General features: G+C 45.9%; 1 protein-coding gene across 4 annotated transcripts in view; it reads left to right on the forward strand.

Annotated features, from left to right (window-relative positions):
* The window catches only part of Sh2d4b (SH2 domain containing 4B), a 48,119-nt gene that overhangs the window by 23,781 nt on the left and 6,374 nt on the right, over positions 1 to 17,964 (forward strand). For 2 of the 4 annotated variants that reach the window (XM_090346990.1, XM_090346992.1), the window contains exon 6: positions 4,164 to 4,288. In XM_090346990.1, the coding sequence (XP_090203116.1) occupies positions 4,164 to 4,288 (125 nt within the window). Of the gene's footprint in view, positions 1 to 2,168; positions 2,182 to 4,160; positions 4,289 to 17,964 lie in introns of all 4 variants that reach the window. The other 2 variants (XM_090346991.1, XM_090346989.1) reach the window with 2 other exon arrangements.

Here is a 17,964-nt window from a genome sequence, read left to right on the forward strand (position 1 = left end):
GTGGAGAATTCCTGTCCCTGGCACCCCAGGGCGCCCCACGCCTGTAATCCAGAGGCCTAGCTGAGGGTCTCAGTTCGAAACCAGCTCAGGCAGGGAAGTCCATGAATGTGAGGAAGAACTCTCAGCAGGTTCCAACGTGCATTTCTTTGTGAGAGAGACTAAGATGTCTTTTCTTTTCTTCCTTCCCTTCCTCCCCCACTTCCCTCCCTTCCTTTCTTTTTTTCTTTTCTTTTTTTTAATGGGTCATGGGGCTTGAACTAGGCCTGGGCACTGTCCCTGAGCTCTTCAGCTCAAGGCTACCACCCTACCCTTGAGCCAAGCCCCACTTCTTGTTTTCTAGAGGTTAATTGGAGATAAGAGTCTCAGGTCCTTTTGTGCCCAGGCTGGATTTGAACCTTGATCCTCAAATCTCAGCCTTCTGAGTACCTAGGATTACAGGCGTGAGCCACCCTGCCTGTCTTCCCTTCCTTCTTTAACATCTCTCCCTCCCCTCCCCTTCTTCCCTCTTTCCCTCCCTCCCCCCTTCTCTTTTGGTGTCAGTTCTGGGGCTTGAACTCAGGGCCTAGGTGCTGTCCTTGAGCTTTTCTGCTCAAGGCTAGTGCTCTGCCACTTGAGTCACAGTTCCATGTTCAGCTTTTTGTTGTCGTTGTTGTTGTTTTCTTCTTCTGGATAATTGGAGTTAAGAGTCTCATGCACTTTACTGACAAAACTTGTTCCTCAGACCTCAGCCTTCCGTGTAGTTAAGAATACAGTTGTGTTACTTGTATCTACTGCCTTTGGAATTTCCTCCTCCTCCTCCTCCTCCTCCTCCTCCTCCTCCTCCTCCTCCTCCTCCTCCTCCTCTTTGTCTGCTTTCTTTTCTTCTTCTTTTTTTGTCAGTCCTGGGGCTTGAACTCAGGGCCTGGGCACTGTCCTTGAGCACTTTTGTTCAAGGCTAGCACTCTGCTACTTGAGCCACAGCACCACTTCTGGCTTTTTCTGTGTATGTGGTTCTGGGGAATCGGACCCAGGGCTTTGTGCATGCTAGGCAAACACGCTACTACTAGGCCATGCTCCTAGCCCCTGCCTTTGATATTTCTTTATCTGTGTGTTGATTCTCATGCCAAATGTAAAAAGTTGATTTCTAGATACTCCTTAAATATTAGGCAGAAAGATTATGTGTGTATGTGTTTGTGTATGTGTGTGTGAGTTCATGCATGCACACATGCATGCTGGTACTAGGGCTTGAACTCAGGACCTGGTGCTCTCCCTTAATTACAAAAGGCTCAAAGCTGGCACTTGACCCACTTGAGCTCTAGATCTGGTTTTTTGGTGGTTAATTGGAGATCTGAGTCTCACAACCTTTCCTGCCCAGGCTGGCTTCAAACTGTGACCCTCAGATCTCAGCCCCCTGAATATCTAGGATCACAAGCATGAGCCCCCTGGTATCCAGTCTAAGATTTTTTTTTTAATCTCTGAGAAACATTTTCTTTTTCTCAGCTTGCCATTTATCTTAGACTTAGGTGATAGACTGTACTGCTATGATGAAATGTCTTGTTTTTTTTTATGAAGTTAATGTTTTTATGTTTTGTGAGTTTGGGGAGCATAATTGAAAAATCTTTCCTGCTTGTGTGCTTTTAACAAGAAACCTGTTATCTCTCTCTTGGGCTTTTGCAGTGAAGTAGCATGGATTATGGTGTTCTGGGCCCAGGCCGGCTGTGAGCAATCAGTCTGGGGGGGGGGGGGAAGGGTGGGATCTTCTGCAAAGAGCAGCACTGCAGTTCCTGCAGCCTTACTGCCCTGAGTTCTGTGGCAAGTGAGGCTGGTGGCTGGCTCGGATGCTCCTAGGGACACCCGTCTCATCCTTAGCATTTATATTCTGGGGACTCAAGTTCCCTGCTAGAAACAAATCCAGATTCACTGCTTAGAAACAAGAGGGAGTTGCAATCCTTGCTGTCATTTCTAACTCCCACTGCCTTCTAAGGAGACAGAGCCCTAGAGAAAAAGAGAGTGTTTCCTCTGAGCAGCTGTTTTGGGGAGGATGCAGTGGAAGAGGCTGAGTGGGGAGGCATGTCTAGCTCTGCTTGGTAGAGTGAAAAGTTCAGGTGTATTATCCTGGCTACTCAGGAACCTCTGACATCTGAGGGTCATGGAAGCCAGATCAGGCAGAAATATCTCCAATTAACCAGTAACAGGCTGGAAGTAGAGGTGTGTGGCTCAAGTGGGCAGAATGCCAGCCTTGGTGCAGTCCTAGTTCCAGAATGAGAGAGAGAGGTACAGACACAGACACAGATATCATAGAGACAGATACAGAGAGACAGAGACAAAACATACAGAGAGACTGAGAGGAAGTGTGTGTGTGTGTGTGTGTGTGTGTGTGTGTGTGTGTGTGTGTGTGCATGCTTGCACACACACAGGCATGTGTGCATACCAGTGAGTGTAAGTGGATTTGTTGTGGGGCTTCTGAGAATGGACTGAAATCCATGCCAGTGTGTGGGAGCATCGCATATGTACAGAGTACCAGATAGGAAATTAGAGTCTATGTTATGTTTAAAACAGGACATGAGTTGTGAAGTAATGAACCTTCTATCTGGTGAATATAATGTAACCCTTCTATTAATTACAATAAAATTATATTAAAAAAACAAACAAAAAAACAAGATGTGGGACCTGGGAGTTTGGCCTAGTGGTAGAGTGCTTGCCTAGCATGCATGAAGACCTGGGTTCGATTCCTTGGCACCATATACATAGAAAAAAACCTGGAAGTGGTGCTGTGGCTCAAGGGTAGAGCTCTAGCCCTGAGAAAAGTCCAAGGACAGTGCTCAGGCCCTGAGTTCAAGCCCCACAACTGGCCAAAAAAACCCCCCCAAAACAGGACATGGTGGTGACTCATGAATACCAATACTATTATGCATTGGCAAAACAAGAATTTACCAGGCTCAGTGGGATGCAGAGAGGCCAAGGTTGTTCCATGTGGGCTAAGCTCTTGTTTTTCAGAAGTATTTTCACCTTGCTTTATGCAGTGTGATCTTGATACAAGGACTCCAAACATTACTGGGGTCTGTTATATGTCATGTGCTGTCCAACACTTCCTGGCTCCATTGTAGACTTAACTCAGTGGGACCAAGGTCTAATATGATCCAGTCTCTGTGTGCACTTAAGAACTGCAATTCTAGCTGGATGCGATGGTTGGTGCATAACCGGAGTCCCAGCTAGTGGGAAGCAGAGATAGGAAGCTAGAGGTCAGAGGCCAGCCAGGAGATGATGGTGGGAGGAGCATGAGACTAAGCTGACAAATAACTAAAGCCAAAAAAGGTCTAGGGCTTGGTTCAAGTAGTAGGGTATTTGCCTAGCAAGCAGGAGACTCTGAGGTCAACCCTTGGTTCTGCAAACAAATGAACATGAAAACAACAACGTTCAAACAACCACAAACCATAGTTCTGACATGCGTGCAACGAAATCCTGGCTCACCTGTGAGAAAGCATTGCAAGTGTCAGGTGGATTTCCCTTAGATTCTTCCTAGGCTTCCCTCACCCACCTCCTCATCGATAGCATGGCTTTGTTTTCTTCCTTTGTGCCATTTCCAGAACAAGCTGCCTATTTCTCTCTCTCTTTGCTCTTCTGTTTTTGCCTCAGAAAAGTGTGGGCACTAGTTACCAAGAGGATCCCTTTAGAAGGCTCTAAATCAAAACTCTTCACTTGGTGGTGGTGGAGGAGGGAAGGGGAGAAAGGGAGATGGGAGACACAACACCTTGGTACGTTGACTCTAGCCTCATGAAGATCTTCCTGCATCCGTGCCTTGGAAAGTATATTACTCTCTCTCCTCTACATCTTCTTATCCCTGTGTCTCTCCCTCTTGTGTGACTTTCTCTGAAACCAGGGATAACATTTTTATTTGGGAGAGAAAACAATAGCTGTTGCATTATCATGTGCAAAAGGGACTTTCAAGTCCCAGGGTTTCTGGGGTTTTCTTCATAGACACGAGTCTGAGTGGCATGTATATAGTAACCTTTTCTTGTTTTCTCCCTCCCTCCCTCCTTCCCCCCCTCACTCCCTCCCTCCTCTTCTCTCTCACTCTTTCTTTTCCCTTCTTCATCTTTTGTTCTTTCTCCCTTCCGCTACCACCTCCTTCCCCTCCCTCCTTGCCTCTTCCTCCCTCCCATCTCTGTCCCTGGCCTCAGCAGGACATGGGAGCGCCCACTGCGCCCACTCTCCAGAGAAGTCATTGTCCGTTGGTTTAAGGAGGAGCAGCTGCCTCGCCAAGCTGGCTTCGAGAGGAACACCAAATCCATCGCCCCTTGGTTCCATGGTAGGAACCTTCCCCTTGGTTCCATGGAACCACGGCCCCTGGCTCCATGGTAGGACCACTCTTTCCTGCCTGGTAACAGGTGATGTCTACACATCAGCTTCCTTTGGGTGGGAGGAGGAGGCATGGAGGACGCTGGGCTCTGTCTGCACTGCCTCACTTCTGCTCCACCAGCTTCTTGCTGGAGGCCCCCGGGATGCAAGACATACACTCTGTCTGCCTGATGGGCAGAGGTGACCTCCAGTTCCACCCACTTCATGGTCCCTGTGGCCCTCTGGGCTCCAAGGGGGCACAGGTTGTTCTCAGTGGACTCTGAACTGCTGGCCAAAAGGACTCACCTGTTGATGTCTGAGTTTGCAGCCTGGACTCTGGCCATAGCCTCACACACTCAAGTTCTAAGTGAATCTTGTTGAGGAGTAATTGATGGCTGGATAAACAGGCCAGTGTCATCCAAATTGAATCTTAGGATTGGGTGGCTCTTTGGTTAGCATCTTGTTCCTTTATGAAGGTATAGAAACAGAGGCTTAAAGAGGAGAGAAAGTGTTCATAAGTTACCAAGCAACTTGGAAAATCAAGTTCAAGGATAAATCTCAAGGTCATGGCCCTCATCCAGATTGAACACACCAGTGGCCTCAAGCAGAGACACAGCACTGGGACTTTAGCAGAGACTTGCTGTAGAGAAATCAGAATGGCTGCCAGCCACCACTCCCCTCTCTGCATTACCCAGCTCTTGCTGGTTGATAAATCACCCTCTAAGTCAATAGCTGAAAAACAAAGAAACATTCATTATTTATTCATGAATTTCAGAGTCAACAGGGCAGTTCTAGTGAGTCAGATGGTTTTGACTAAGCTTATTCCCGGGTCACTGGGCAGCTGGCAGCTCGGCAAGGACTGGTGGATCCAGGATGGCTTTGCTTGCCATGTTTCCTCTTGGTTCCATGCGCTCTCTCATCCTGCCAGCATTTGTGAAGTAGCTACATCTTGGCCTTGTTCCTGAGTCTCCTCTCCCTAACTAATACTGAGCTCAGCTTTACCTGGAAACTGCTACATGATCTCAGCTGCCACAACCACTGTCCATCCGAGTTTACCTTCCCTCTGTCCCACCTTCTAGTCTCTTAGAAGCCCAGCTAGCTTCCACCTTGGTCTGTATTTTCCCTGCATTTGTCCTGATGATGGGAACTGCCTTGCTATTTCTTGGCCAGCTCCCATGTATTTTTTCCCTCCATCTAGATGGAAAGACAATCCTAGTGCCATTGTTGGCCCCAGAAAGCTGATATCTTGTTTAGTAAGTGGTAGGCAGCGGGAGCATGTGGTAGGCGAACTCTGGGCATGGTGCTGGTTTCAGTGAAGGTCTCAGTGGTGCACAGAAGGAGGCATAAAGGTCATCTGTACTTTCACTCTTGCCTCCAGGAGCTCAAAGACTACAGGCAACAAGCACATTCTACAAATGGGGTAACAGACATATGTTGCACTGCCAAAGGCCACAAAGTCAGTGGCACTATTGGTCGAGGTGATAAGTTTTGTCACTCAGATATGGTGAGGATGAAATGGATTAGTCTAGACACATATACATGGTCAAGAAAAGCAGGAGAGAGCCCTGGGGACAGACTAGTGTCAGTGCCTGAGATCCCTCAGTCCTCTTTTTTGTTGTTGTTTTGTCTTGTTTTGTTTTTGTTTTTTGGCCAGTCATGGAGCTTGAAGTCAAGGCCTGGGTGCTATCCCTGAGATTTTTCACTCAAGGCTAGTAGTGTATCACTTAGAGCTTACAGCACCACTTCCGGTTTTCTGGTGAGAAGTCTCATAGACTTGCCTACTCAGGTTAAATTTGAACCAAGATCCTCAGATCTCAGCCCCCTGAGTAGCTAAGATTATAGGTGTGAGCCACCAGCAGCAGGCCTCTTCCTGTATTTTTAATTGGTAAGAGAGTACACATTAGCCCGAGGCAGTTTGGGTTTATAGAACAAAGGGCACCTTCCAGGAGATTAGGAAGCAGCAGCTTAGGGCAGTAACACTTAGGGCATACAAAAGAGGAAGCACTGGTCCTGTCTTTGGATGGGTTCACTGTATAATGGAGAGCAATCAGAATCCCGTGTCTCTGCTGTTTTTCTCTTAAGCACAGGAAAGAGCAAACACACAGCAGCATCAGGCTTTCTTTACACACCATCCAATGATCGTTCCCGTACCTAGCCATAGCTCTTGTCGGGCTCTAGGGTGTCTGCCTTTTCTGTCACCTGAATGTAGTCATGAGGGCCAAGGAACTTGTTTGTTTTCTCCAGTGCTGGCTATAGTAGGTGCCATGAGGGGAATGACTGCAGGCAAAAGCGAAGGGTGAGAGTTAGAATGGATCCCAGACATTCTAATCCCAAAGAATAGCCCTTTCTTCTTGGTATTGGGCCCTGGGTTGTAGGTGTATCTCCTCAGAGGCTAGGAACAACCTGGAATTCCAGAGCCATATATATATATGAGATCTGCTTGTCTTTTCTGTGGTCTTGATGTTCAACAGGGAAAGGGCCTGAAGTCCTAGCATCTTCACTGTGCAGACCGTGAATGTTCAGGTTAGGCTCAGTAACAAGCACACCAGGCCTTCACTCTTTATGTCAAATGCTCCTTTGGGGTTGATTGTGGAAGTTAGCCTGGACCTCAGACAGAGGGGATCGCCTCTACTGAACTTGGTGAAGATTTAGCGAGCCACAAGATGGCCCTCAAACTTCTGTATGGAAGTGACACCTGACCCTGTTGCACACATTTCATTAGCCAGAGCGAGCCTGGAGTCCACCATAATGGAGATTGCTCTCCATTATGGTGGAGACTGCTTTCCATTACGGTCAATGATTTGGATCAACAGTAGAATCTATTACAGCAACCATTCACCAAGGCTTCATATGCCCACTCAAAGAATGGGAGTGTCTAGAGCAGGTTCTAGGGATTTTCTGCCCTTCACGTCCATCATGTTTTGTGTGTATTGTGTCCCTGTCACCCTTGAGAGGGTGGATTGCACTACACCTGTACGTCCTGTGGAGGAAGGAGGTTGGCATTGTTCTGGTTGCTCCTAGCTGCTTATGGCAGCCGAGGGAAGAAGGAGAAGCACAGAGAGGCCCAAACATTTCATTAGTTTTATTTTGCACTTTGATGAAAAGAAAAAAGAAGTTCCATGTCACAGAACAAATAGCATCAGAAATCATGGCGTTGACTTCATGATCCACTGCAGGTCCCACCATACAGATGGGAGAAAAAATTGCCAAGACATGGAAGTTGATTGAGCCGTCAAGTCTCAAGTGGAGAACGACCAAGAGACTTTCCTTAGAAAAAGGTCTGGGCTGTATTTTGTGATTACATCCTTCCTTCAACGATAGTGTCAAAATGTCTGCCATTTATCAGTGGATAGTGACAGTACGTAGTACGTATGCTTCAGCAATGCTGGGAGAAACAAAATCTATGAGTAAACATGATGTGGTGGTATGCAAGTGGTTGTAAATGAATTAGCTGATGTATGAAAGACTCTATGGAGAGCTTGCATAGTACAATTATTTATGCTAGGTCAAAGCCCAGCAAAATAAGCACCAGGAAAGGAGTAGATACAGAAGGAGGAGTGAGGCCAAGGAGAGAGGAGTAGATGAATGAACAAGGAAGAAGGGGGTAACGTTTTCTTTTCTTTCTTTCTTTCTTTCTTTCTTTCTTTCTTTCTTTCATTTTTCTTTTTTTTTTGTAACTTTTTCCATTCTTCAAATGCCAAAGCCTGCAAAACCTGAAATTCAGCTTCCCTCTTATTTCCCTCTGAAATAAGGAACTTACCAGCCTGCTGGCAGCCTGTACCAGGCTAACAGTTAGGGGTTGTTAGTTGCAGGTTGACAGTGGTTCTGGTCTTGGCAGCTTAGCACCTTAGGGCCTCTTAGCTCGGCGTCCTGTTCCACCATGTATCTCTGCTGCTGCTCCAGGAGCCTCTGGGCTTGCTCGGATCTGCCCTTCTTAGCCCCGGGGCTGATTGGCAGGCAGCACACTGCCCATCTGCCCCATGCTGTTGGCTACGATTCATCACAGTTTTGAGGGATGGGAAAGTATTTTCTGTCTTTGTTTTCCTTTCTGTGAAGAGCTTCAAAGTTATATATCAAAGGCTATGGAGACAGGGAGCCAACCATAGAATCTCCCTAAAATCCAAGGATGATTTTTTTTCTACCTTTCCTGGGTAAGACATTCGTGGTTAATTCTGGGAGATTTTGGATGGGGGTTCATAATGATTACACTTCTGATTTGCACTTCTTCCCTTAGCTGTACCATGCTGTAGTCCAAACAGCCTTGCGACTGTGAGTATGTGACCTTTAATTCCCCACCTGTGAAACTGGCAGCGCATCTGCTTCACAAGATACCTGTAAACCAGCTGACAAAGCATTTGTTTTTTTTTTTTTTCACGAGATGCAAAATTGGTACAAAGACTGATGGCTTCTGGGTCAACTGCCAAAGACTCTACCTCTTCTGGGAAATAAAGTGAGGGGAAATAGACTCAGAGCAAGAAGGGTGGGGATGGGCCTGGGGCTGGATTCCTTCTGGACTATATGTTTCACAATCAGGTCTCTCAGGCCTGTAATCCTAGCTATATAGGAAGCAGGGATCTGAGAATTGTGGTTCAAAGCCAGCCAGGGTAGGAAAGTCCATGAGACTCTTACCTCTAAGTAGCCACTAAAAAGCTGAAAGTGGAACTGTGGCTCAAGTGATAGTGTGCCAGCTCTGACCAAAAAAAGCAAAGTGAGAGTGTTCAGGCCCTAGTAGTGGTACACAAATGTACACAAACAACAACAAAAGTAAGTGAAGGAAAAAGAATTCCTTGTTTCTTTTCAGCTCGTGGTTATTTTCTGGGAAATAGGAAAAAAAACAACCTGTCAGCCACATAAAAGTGTTCCAGAGAAATGCCAGTGCATAAAATCTTAACTTGGAGGGAAAGCTATTTGTGGACCTCAACATGTATCTAACATTATTAAGAGCATCCTCTGCCTGAACATTGGCTCATTCAGAACCCATTTTTCTTCCTGAGTGTTATTTATAGAGAATACTTGCAGTATGGTCCATTGTTTATTGACTTAGCAGAACTCCACTGGCTGTGGTGCTGCTTGCCTTTAGGGCTTGGCATGGAATGTGATCGAGGATGGAGTTGGCATTGATGACTCATTCCTGTGGGATTCTGTTCAGGTTCTAGGAGTGAGTCTCGAGTGGGGACTCACCTGGGCTTAAGGGATAGCTGAGGTTGGGTGAGGTGTGTTTTATTTTTACATTTTGCTAGTCCTGGGTCTTGAACTCTGGGACCTGGGTGCTATCCCTAAACTCCTTTTGCTCAAGGCTAGCACTCTACCACTTGAGTACACCACCACTTCTGGCTTCTTCTGTGATTGACTGGAGATTAGAGTCTCATGGATTTTCCTGCTCAGGCTAGCTTCCAACCATGATTAAAGAAGTCCTCCGCCTCCTGAATAACTAGAATTACAAGTGTGAGTCACCGGACCCTGGTGGGTGAAGTGTTATTGGCTTAATGCTTCTTCCATCAAATGCAAAGTGGGGAGTCAGCTTAAGTGATGCAATCTGTAGGAAGCCCACCAACCAAGATGAGAGGTGGGGTCCCATGCCCAATAACTGCTTCAAAGCAGGGCAGGAACCATCTCACACTGGCCGTATTTAGAAAGGTGCAGAGACAGCACGAATCAGCTAGGATCCAAAATGGCTCCCATCTTTATGTGTCCTGTGTACCACTGCTGCTACGAAAGTGTTTGAGGGAAGGGAAAAGAAGTCACCAGAAGTCATTTAAAAGGACGACTTGGGAGCTGTGCCTTTTCAAAAAGAGAGGTTGCGGGGTAGAATAGATGCAGGAACAGAATCATCATCTCTCAAGGTTTTGAGCTCTATCTTGAGGAAAAGGAGACAGGTAAAGAGATGATACTTGGGTCCAGATATGTGGGTCAGTAGACGCTTGGTGGGGGCTGCTGTTGATGGTGCTTGCTGGCTAGAGGAGTAGTGGATGGCTGCTTACCATGCAATGTGTTCTTACACAAGAGACAGTAAAGCAGGCAGTTGTCTGTCCGGGACTGTTAAGCTAACTGGACAAGGATCCTGGGAGCAGGCTTTCTGTGTTATGGAATTAAAAAGTATTAACTGTTGATTATGAATAGCAAGCGCTGCTGTGTGCTAACAGTATGCTAAGTGACAGGACATAAAATAGCAGACGGAACTGATCACCTCTCTACCTTTACAAAACTTATATTCACTAGAAAACAATAGGAAAGCACCCCTACGTACCAATATAATTGAAAAGAAACAAAGGTAGGTCTAGCTTCAGGCTTTGCTTGATCTAAGACATTTGAGCTTTTCAGCCACTGGATTTCCCCCCCCCCTGTCTTTGTTTTTGTTGCCTGCTATGTTGTTTTCATTCTCAATCATCGCACTTATGTAGTGTACTCGCATTCTCCAAAATTCAAATCCAGCCAGCAGGGAGGGCATGCTCTCTCCCAGTAACCCCAAGAAAAGTCCCAGTCATTGCACTGGTGGGTGGATTTTAGTCATATACTCACTCCTGAAGCAGTCCTGGTAGCTAGGAGGTAGTGATGTGTGATTCAGCAAGCCAGAGTCATCCTGGAATGGAGTCCACAGAGTACACGCTTTTGGCACTGCATAATTCAGACGACGAACAGTTTTTGTTTGTTTGTCTGTCTGTCTGTTCGTTTGTCAGAAGATGGTCAATAGGACTGACCAGGCAAGACCAGTCTAGTGAGAGGAAAAAAATCACCAGGCTTCTACTCTAGCAAGGAGCCAGACATGGAATTGACACTAGACAAATAATCATATAAATTCAATACACATTCAGTTGAGGCAAATTATACCTGGGATCCTTAAGTGGCAGCTTCAGAAATCATGTTTCTGGGGGGTTCCCCACTCAATCATGAGGATTTGGTTCTGGAATGTTCCTCAAATGTCTATGTGGTAAAGGCTCAGTTCTCAAAGTTGTGCTGCTTGGAGGTATCGGAAACTTTTAAGAGGTAGAGATTCGTTTATAATCCTATTCAGAAGGCCGAGCTATGAGGATCTTGAGTTTGAAGCAAGCCTGGACAGGAAAGTCTGTGAGACTCATCTTTAGTTTATCACCAAAAAACTAGAAGTAGAGATGTGGCTCAAGTTTTAGAGTGCTCGCTTTGAGCCAAAAAGCTAAGAAGTGACCGTGCCCAGGCTCTCAGGACTGGCACCGAAAAACAAACCAATAAAAGAGGAGGTAGCACCTGGTAAGAGGTCTTCAGGTTATTGGTGGCGTGCCTGTGAGAGGGATGGTGACCCCGTGGAACCTTCTTGTCTTTTACTTCCTGGCTATGAGGTGGGCAGTCTTGCTCCACCATGAATTCCTTGCCACTGCCACCCAGCTCCTCTACCTGTGGCCTGAAAGCGATGGCTCTGCCAGGCCACAGTCTGGATCTTCTAGTGTCATGAGCTAAAATAAACCATCGTTGCTTCTGAGTTGATTGCCTCAGGTATTTGTTAAGATGACAGGAGACCGTTTCAAGTGGCCTCAGTAATTCGAACCTGGATCTCAGTTTGGAGCTGGCAGTTGTGAACTTGTATGTGGTTGGTCTTATGCATAAATACACCTGGAACTGAAAAGTTTGTCCAGTGAAACCCTTGTCTCAGCAGTTTAACTATGATGAAATCTCATTTGGGGGGATAAAAGATGAAGGCATTTGAACTCATTTATCACAATCTCTATGGCTTTAGGACACATTGAGAAACTGTGGCGAATGAAGAGCTTAATAACTCCAGCCTGTTTAATGACATCGTCTGGGGAGTGTGGCAATAACAAAGAAAGGGAAGTCACAAAAATGAATGAGAAATAGCTAAGCCGTAATGGAGGAATTGTTGGCTGATGAGGCGAAGCCTCCGAGAAAGCTTTAAGAAATACGCACATCAGATAAATTGAGACACACAAAAAAAGGGAAACGTGGCAGTTGGCCTGCTTGCTTTTCTTTCTTTTCATTTTTTTTTTTTAACTTCTGAGGAGAAAGCACTAACAGAGAAATCAAAAGAGCTCATTTGGTGGCTCAGGTTCAGTGCTCAGCTAATGATTTCAAAGGCTGGAATGGAGGTGGAGGCGTGATGGGGTGGGGGCTGGGGACAGAATCCTAGTTATTTCGGAGGAGGTGCTACAGTGTGATTTATGCGTCCATTAGAACAGAGCGACTTTTGGAAGCATGAAGTGCCTTTTCTTTTCTGGGGCTGCCATCTATTAGAGTCAAAGGAGTAAATGTTTTGTTAGTGAAGCTGTTGGTGGTGTTTGAGGTAGGATCTCTCAGGTTGGGGAAGGAAGGCCCCAGGAAGCAGTTTGATGTAAGAATTGAGGGAGGGAGATGTGGGGCTGCAGTGATGTGCTGTCAGTGGGAGGGTGGGAGGCGATCTGGACTTGTTTGCTTGGCCACTGCAAATCCTCCCTTTTGTACTCCCAGGTCTCTCTCTATATCCAGATTCAACACATAAAGAGTAACCAGGAGGCTTCTGCCTGAAGGGCCCATCACTTGATTCCTACCTTGTCCTGTTCTGTCGATACCCAATAGGGGGCGCTGTAGCACTGGTCCTTCGTGAAGGCCGAGTCCCAGTGGAGTCTTGCACAGGAGCAAGAAGGCTCTGTATATTTGTCCTTAGTCCCCATCTAAGCTCAGGGATGTATAGTTGGCTTTTGTCTTGGTGTCCTGTTACAGCTGTATTCCTTTGCCACTGACCTTTGAGGTTGGTGATCATGACCAAAGCTTGCATCCTACCCAGAAGTCACCAACACTGAAGTGCTAACATCCAGGATTCCCCTGGCAGCTCTTCACGTAATATAGCCAAAGAGCTTGGGTGTACCCATGTCAGAGAGAGAGGGGCCTGCTCAAGGGTAGGTCATAAATGGCAGGGCACTCAGATTTGTTTAGCTTTGGTCTCTGTGGCTTTCACATTCTCCGATTCCTCAATGAACTGAGGATGGGAAGTATAGTTAGCCCCTATAGTGTCTGAACCTATAATGAACATCATTGTGTTGCATAATTTAAAAAAATATTGTGTTAGGTTTTATAAGCAAGCCAAAGATAACTCCAGGTACCGCCTATGGGATGGTGTTAATGGCATAGACTATGAAGAGTATATCATTTATGAAATAGACTAGATCATCTTTGGGGTTTGACATTCACAGGAGATCCTGGGGTGTGGTGTGGAGAAGTGACTGTAAAATCTGCAAGCAGACATTGTGCCTAGAACGGAGGGCAGAGGGTCTTTCTAGTATGGAGAGATTTGTGAACAAGGGTGGAGAATCCATGGAAGGTTGGTCCAGAATCTTCCACGATCCAGACCCAGCACCTTCTGCTTGAACATTTTATACTCACTTCTCATTCTCCACCCCATATCCCTTGGGTAGAGCCTCTGCGTATTGTTTGTTTGGTTGCGGCCAATGCCCACTGCCTGGCCTTGGTTCATGTTCATGCTATTCATGCGGAATAGCAGGTGACTCAGTGGTTTCCACAGGCTTCCTGCCTGAGCCCTTCTGGTTTATGCCTGGAGCACAGCAGGAGAGTTGGTTAGGCTCATTCATACCACATGCACGTGTTTCTCCAGGAGCTCCTGCATGGAAGGCTCCAGGTCTGGGCTGTACCTGGGGATATCAGACTCTACTAACATGTAATAACAGAAATACGGCAGATTCAAGGGAAAACTCCCAAGAGTGTAATTCTTTGGAAAGGCAAAACAAAAATTCAACAAAATTAATACCAGGAAGTGGGTACTTGGAAGGAGTATGCAAGAGTCGAGGGGAAAGAGGTATGTGAATGAAGAGAGAAGGAGGGGAAGACTGTATATCCTACAAGGCTGAGAAGAGTAAGGATGTATTAGGAAGCCATGGATGAGAAAGTTGAAAGGCATGGCATCAGTCAAGATGTATCATAGTCATAAACTGCTTTGTTAAATGGCGACTCCTTTGTACAACTACTTAAAGATTAAAAAATAGAGGCTTTGCTAGGTACCAGTGGCTCATGCCTATAATCCTAACTACTCAAGAAACATAATCTGTGGATCATGATTCGAAGACAGCCCGGGCAGAAAAGTCTGTGAGATTCATAGGTCCAATGTACCATTAAAAATCTGAGAGTGGCTGCTGGCAGGATGGCCTAGTGGTAGAGTGCTTGCCTAGCATGCATGAAGACCTGGGTTTGATTCTTCCATACCACATACATAGAGAAGCTGGGAGTGGTGCTGTGACTCAAGTGGCAGAGTGCTAACCTTGAGGGAGAAAACCAAGGACTGTGCTCAGGCCCTGAGTTGAAGCAGGACTGGGAAAAAAAAAAGTTGAGGGCTGGGAGTTTGGCCTAGTGGTTAAAGTGCTTGCCTAGCATGCATGGAGACCCGGCTTCGATTCCTCGGTACCACATACATAGAAAAAAGCCAGAAGTGGTGCTGAGGCTCAAGTGGTAGAGCTCTAGCCTTGAGGAAAAGCCAAGGTTAGTTCTCAGGCCCTGAGCTCAAGCCCAGGACTGGCGCAAAAAAAAAAAAAATAAATAAATAAAATAAAAAGTTGAGATTAGAGCTGTGGCTCAAATGGTATAACACTAGCCTTGAGCACAAAAGCTCAGAGGCAGTGTCCAGGTCCTGAGACATACAAAGAAAGAATACAGGACTTGTGCATGTGAGTGACAACTAAAAGTGTGTTCCTCCTCCTGGTTTGGCCACTTAATCTCTCTCCAATCTTCCCTCCTCTCTCTATTTCTCTCTTGAAAATAGCCTTCCTCCTTAGTTTGACTAATCTTGTTTAGCTTCCTTTTCCACTCTGTAAAATGATGAGAATAGAAATATTGACATGCGGAGATTATTACAAGAACTGACTGAACTAGTGCTTATAAATCTCTTAGGACTTGGGTCCAGGGGTTTGGCTCAGCGGAAGAGCCCTTGCCTGGCAAGTGCAAGGCCCTGAGTTTGGTCCCCGGCTCTGGAAAAAAAATAAATCTCTTAGGACAGTGGTAGGCATATGCCTCCTACATGCTAGGTATGAGATCATAATCTCAGTCAGTGCTATTTATTTAGGATATTTGTTCTTCTTCTTGTAGACATGAAGACATTGTGTGGGGTCAGGGGGTGCTGGAATAGATGGGACTACTGTGCTCATAGATGCTGCGATTATAAAAGTTTGATGATTTTAATATATACTACATGGAAGGAACTTCTTTTTTTTCTTTTTTGTTGGTCATGGGGCTTGAACTCTGGGCCTGGGCACTGTTCCTGAGCTCTTTAGCTCAAGGCTACTGCCTACCCCTGGAGCCACAGACCACTTCTGAGTTTCTAGTGGTTAACTGGATATACGACTATCACAGACTTTAGTGCCTGGGCTGGCTTTGAACCTTGATCCTCAGATCTCTGCCTCCCGAGTAGTTAGGATTACAGGTGTGAGTCACTGCTCCTGTATGTGTATGGTTTATGTGTATGTTTATTTTTGGTTGTTGTTTTGTTTTTGTTTTTAAAATATTTCTGATACTGGGGCTTGAACTCAAGGCCTGAATGTTGTCCCTTTGGTTTTTCACTCAAGGCTGGCACTCTACCACTTGAGCCACAGCTCTACTTCTGGCTTTTTGGTAATTAGATGGAGCTAAGAGTTTCATCACAGACTTTTCTTCTGGGTCCGGCTTCAAACTTCAGCTCTGAGCTTCCTGAGTAGCAGGGATTACAGGTGTGAGCCACAGGCACCTGGTGGAAGCCATGGTGTTGCAAGATAGCATTATACATGACAGTGTTGCTGCAACTGAGCAAGTTTTCTTATTCAGTTATCAACATGCCTCAGAGGCCCCTGGTTTGTGTTGATGCAGTAGTTTCTTTCAGGGTGATCATGACTTCAGGGGACATTTGATAATATCTAGAGATTGCTTTGGCTGTTGTAATGGAAAGGTGCAATTGGCATTTGGTAGGAAATGGCTAGCGATGTGGGCGGACACCCTGCCATGTCAGGTAACTAGGCTTATAGGTCAGTTCCACAGCAGGAAACTGTCCAGTTCATTATATCAGCATCGTCCAGGCAGAGTCACCCTGGTCCATCTCTACCTTTTTATCTCTAGCTCCAGATGCTGCAATTGCTGCTGGAAGGTTGTGCAACAGATGGAATGTTTAATTTGCTTGTGGGGTTTTTTTTCTTGTTGTTGGTTATGGGGCTTGAATCTTGGCCTGGGTGCTGTCCCTGAGGTCTTCACTCAAAGCTAGTGCTTTACCACTTGAGCCATTGTGCCACTTCCAGTTTTCTGGTGATTAATTTGAGATAAGATGGACTTTTGTACCCCAGCTAGCTTTGCACCTCAATCTTCACATCTCAGCCTCTTGAGTGGTGAGGATAATAGGTGTGAGCCACCGGCGATGGGCTAATTTGTTTGTTTTGATAAGTGATCTCATTTTACTTTGGACCACTATTTCGTGTTAGTGATTGCAAAAACACTCAAAGATAATATTGAGTCAAAATATCCCTTGTGGGCCAGGAGTATGGCCTAGTGGTAAAGTGCTTACCTAGCATACACCAAGACCCAGGTTCGGTTCCTCAGTACCACATACATAGAAAAGCTGGAAATGGTGCTGTGGCTCAAGGGGTAGAGCACTAGCCTTGAGGAAAGCCCAAGGACAGTGCTCACGCACTGAGTTCAGTCCTCAGGTCTGGCAAAAGAAATATCCCTTGGCACTATTACAAGTGTGGCAGCATGGAGGACTGAACTCAGGACCTTGTGCTTTCTAGGTGATCAGTCTATCATTTGAACCATACCCCTAGCCTGCTTTCACATTGATTCTTCTTATTTTTCGTGTGTCAATCCTGGGGCTTAAACTCAGTAGCTCTTGAGCTACTTTTTGCTGAAGGATATTGCTCTACCACTTGAGCCACACCTTCACTTACAGCTGTTTGGGTGATTAAGATTCTCATGGACTTATTTGCCCATGCTGGCTTTGAACCATGATCCTCAGATCTCAGGTTCCTGAGTAGCTAGGATTACAGGTGTGCTCAACACTGGTGCCTAACACACTGGCTATTTTTAAGGTTGGGTCTCACTCTGTGCTTGGGCCAGCCTTTTGTATGATTCTCCTACTTGTGCTTTATATAGCTAGGAAGACATGTGTACCATGATACCCAAACATTAGCTGAGATGGAATCTCATGAACTTTTCTGTCTGGGGCTAATTTAGAATTGTGATTCCCCAAAATCTTTGCTTCCCAAGTTAGTTAGGCTTGGGCCACTGCCCCCCCTCCCAATATGTATACTTCTTATATATGGGTTTAAAACAAAAATAAAATAAAATATGAACACGGTCGTCAATCTTTTATATTAGAAAAGATAGCCCAGTCTTCTCTAGTGGTAGGGTTTCTTTCAAGTTTCACACTTCCAGGGCCTGAGCACTGTCCTTGGACTTTCTCAAGGCTAGAGCTCTACCACTTGAGCCTCAGCACCATTTCTGGCTTTTTTCTATGTATGTGGTACCGAGGAATCGAATCCGGGTCTTCATGCATGCTAGGCAAGCACTCTACCACTAGGCCAAACTCCCAGCTCCAGTTCAAGTGTTTTGAATGCCTTCCCCAAGGGGATTCTCACCTAAACCACCAGAGAGGTAAGAGTGGAGTCACTTTCAGTTGTTGCAGTGTAACCCATCAAAGTAGCTTCTCAGTGTCTCCACGGT

Source organism: Megascapheus bottae, chromosome 15 (genome assembly GCF_031878675.1).
Source record: "Megascapheus bottae isolate mThoBot1 chromosome 15, mThoBot2.hap1, whole genome shotgun sequence".
NCBI lineage: Eukaryota > Metazoa > Chordata > Mammalia > Rodentia > Geomyidae > Megascapheus > Megascapheus bottae.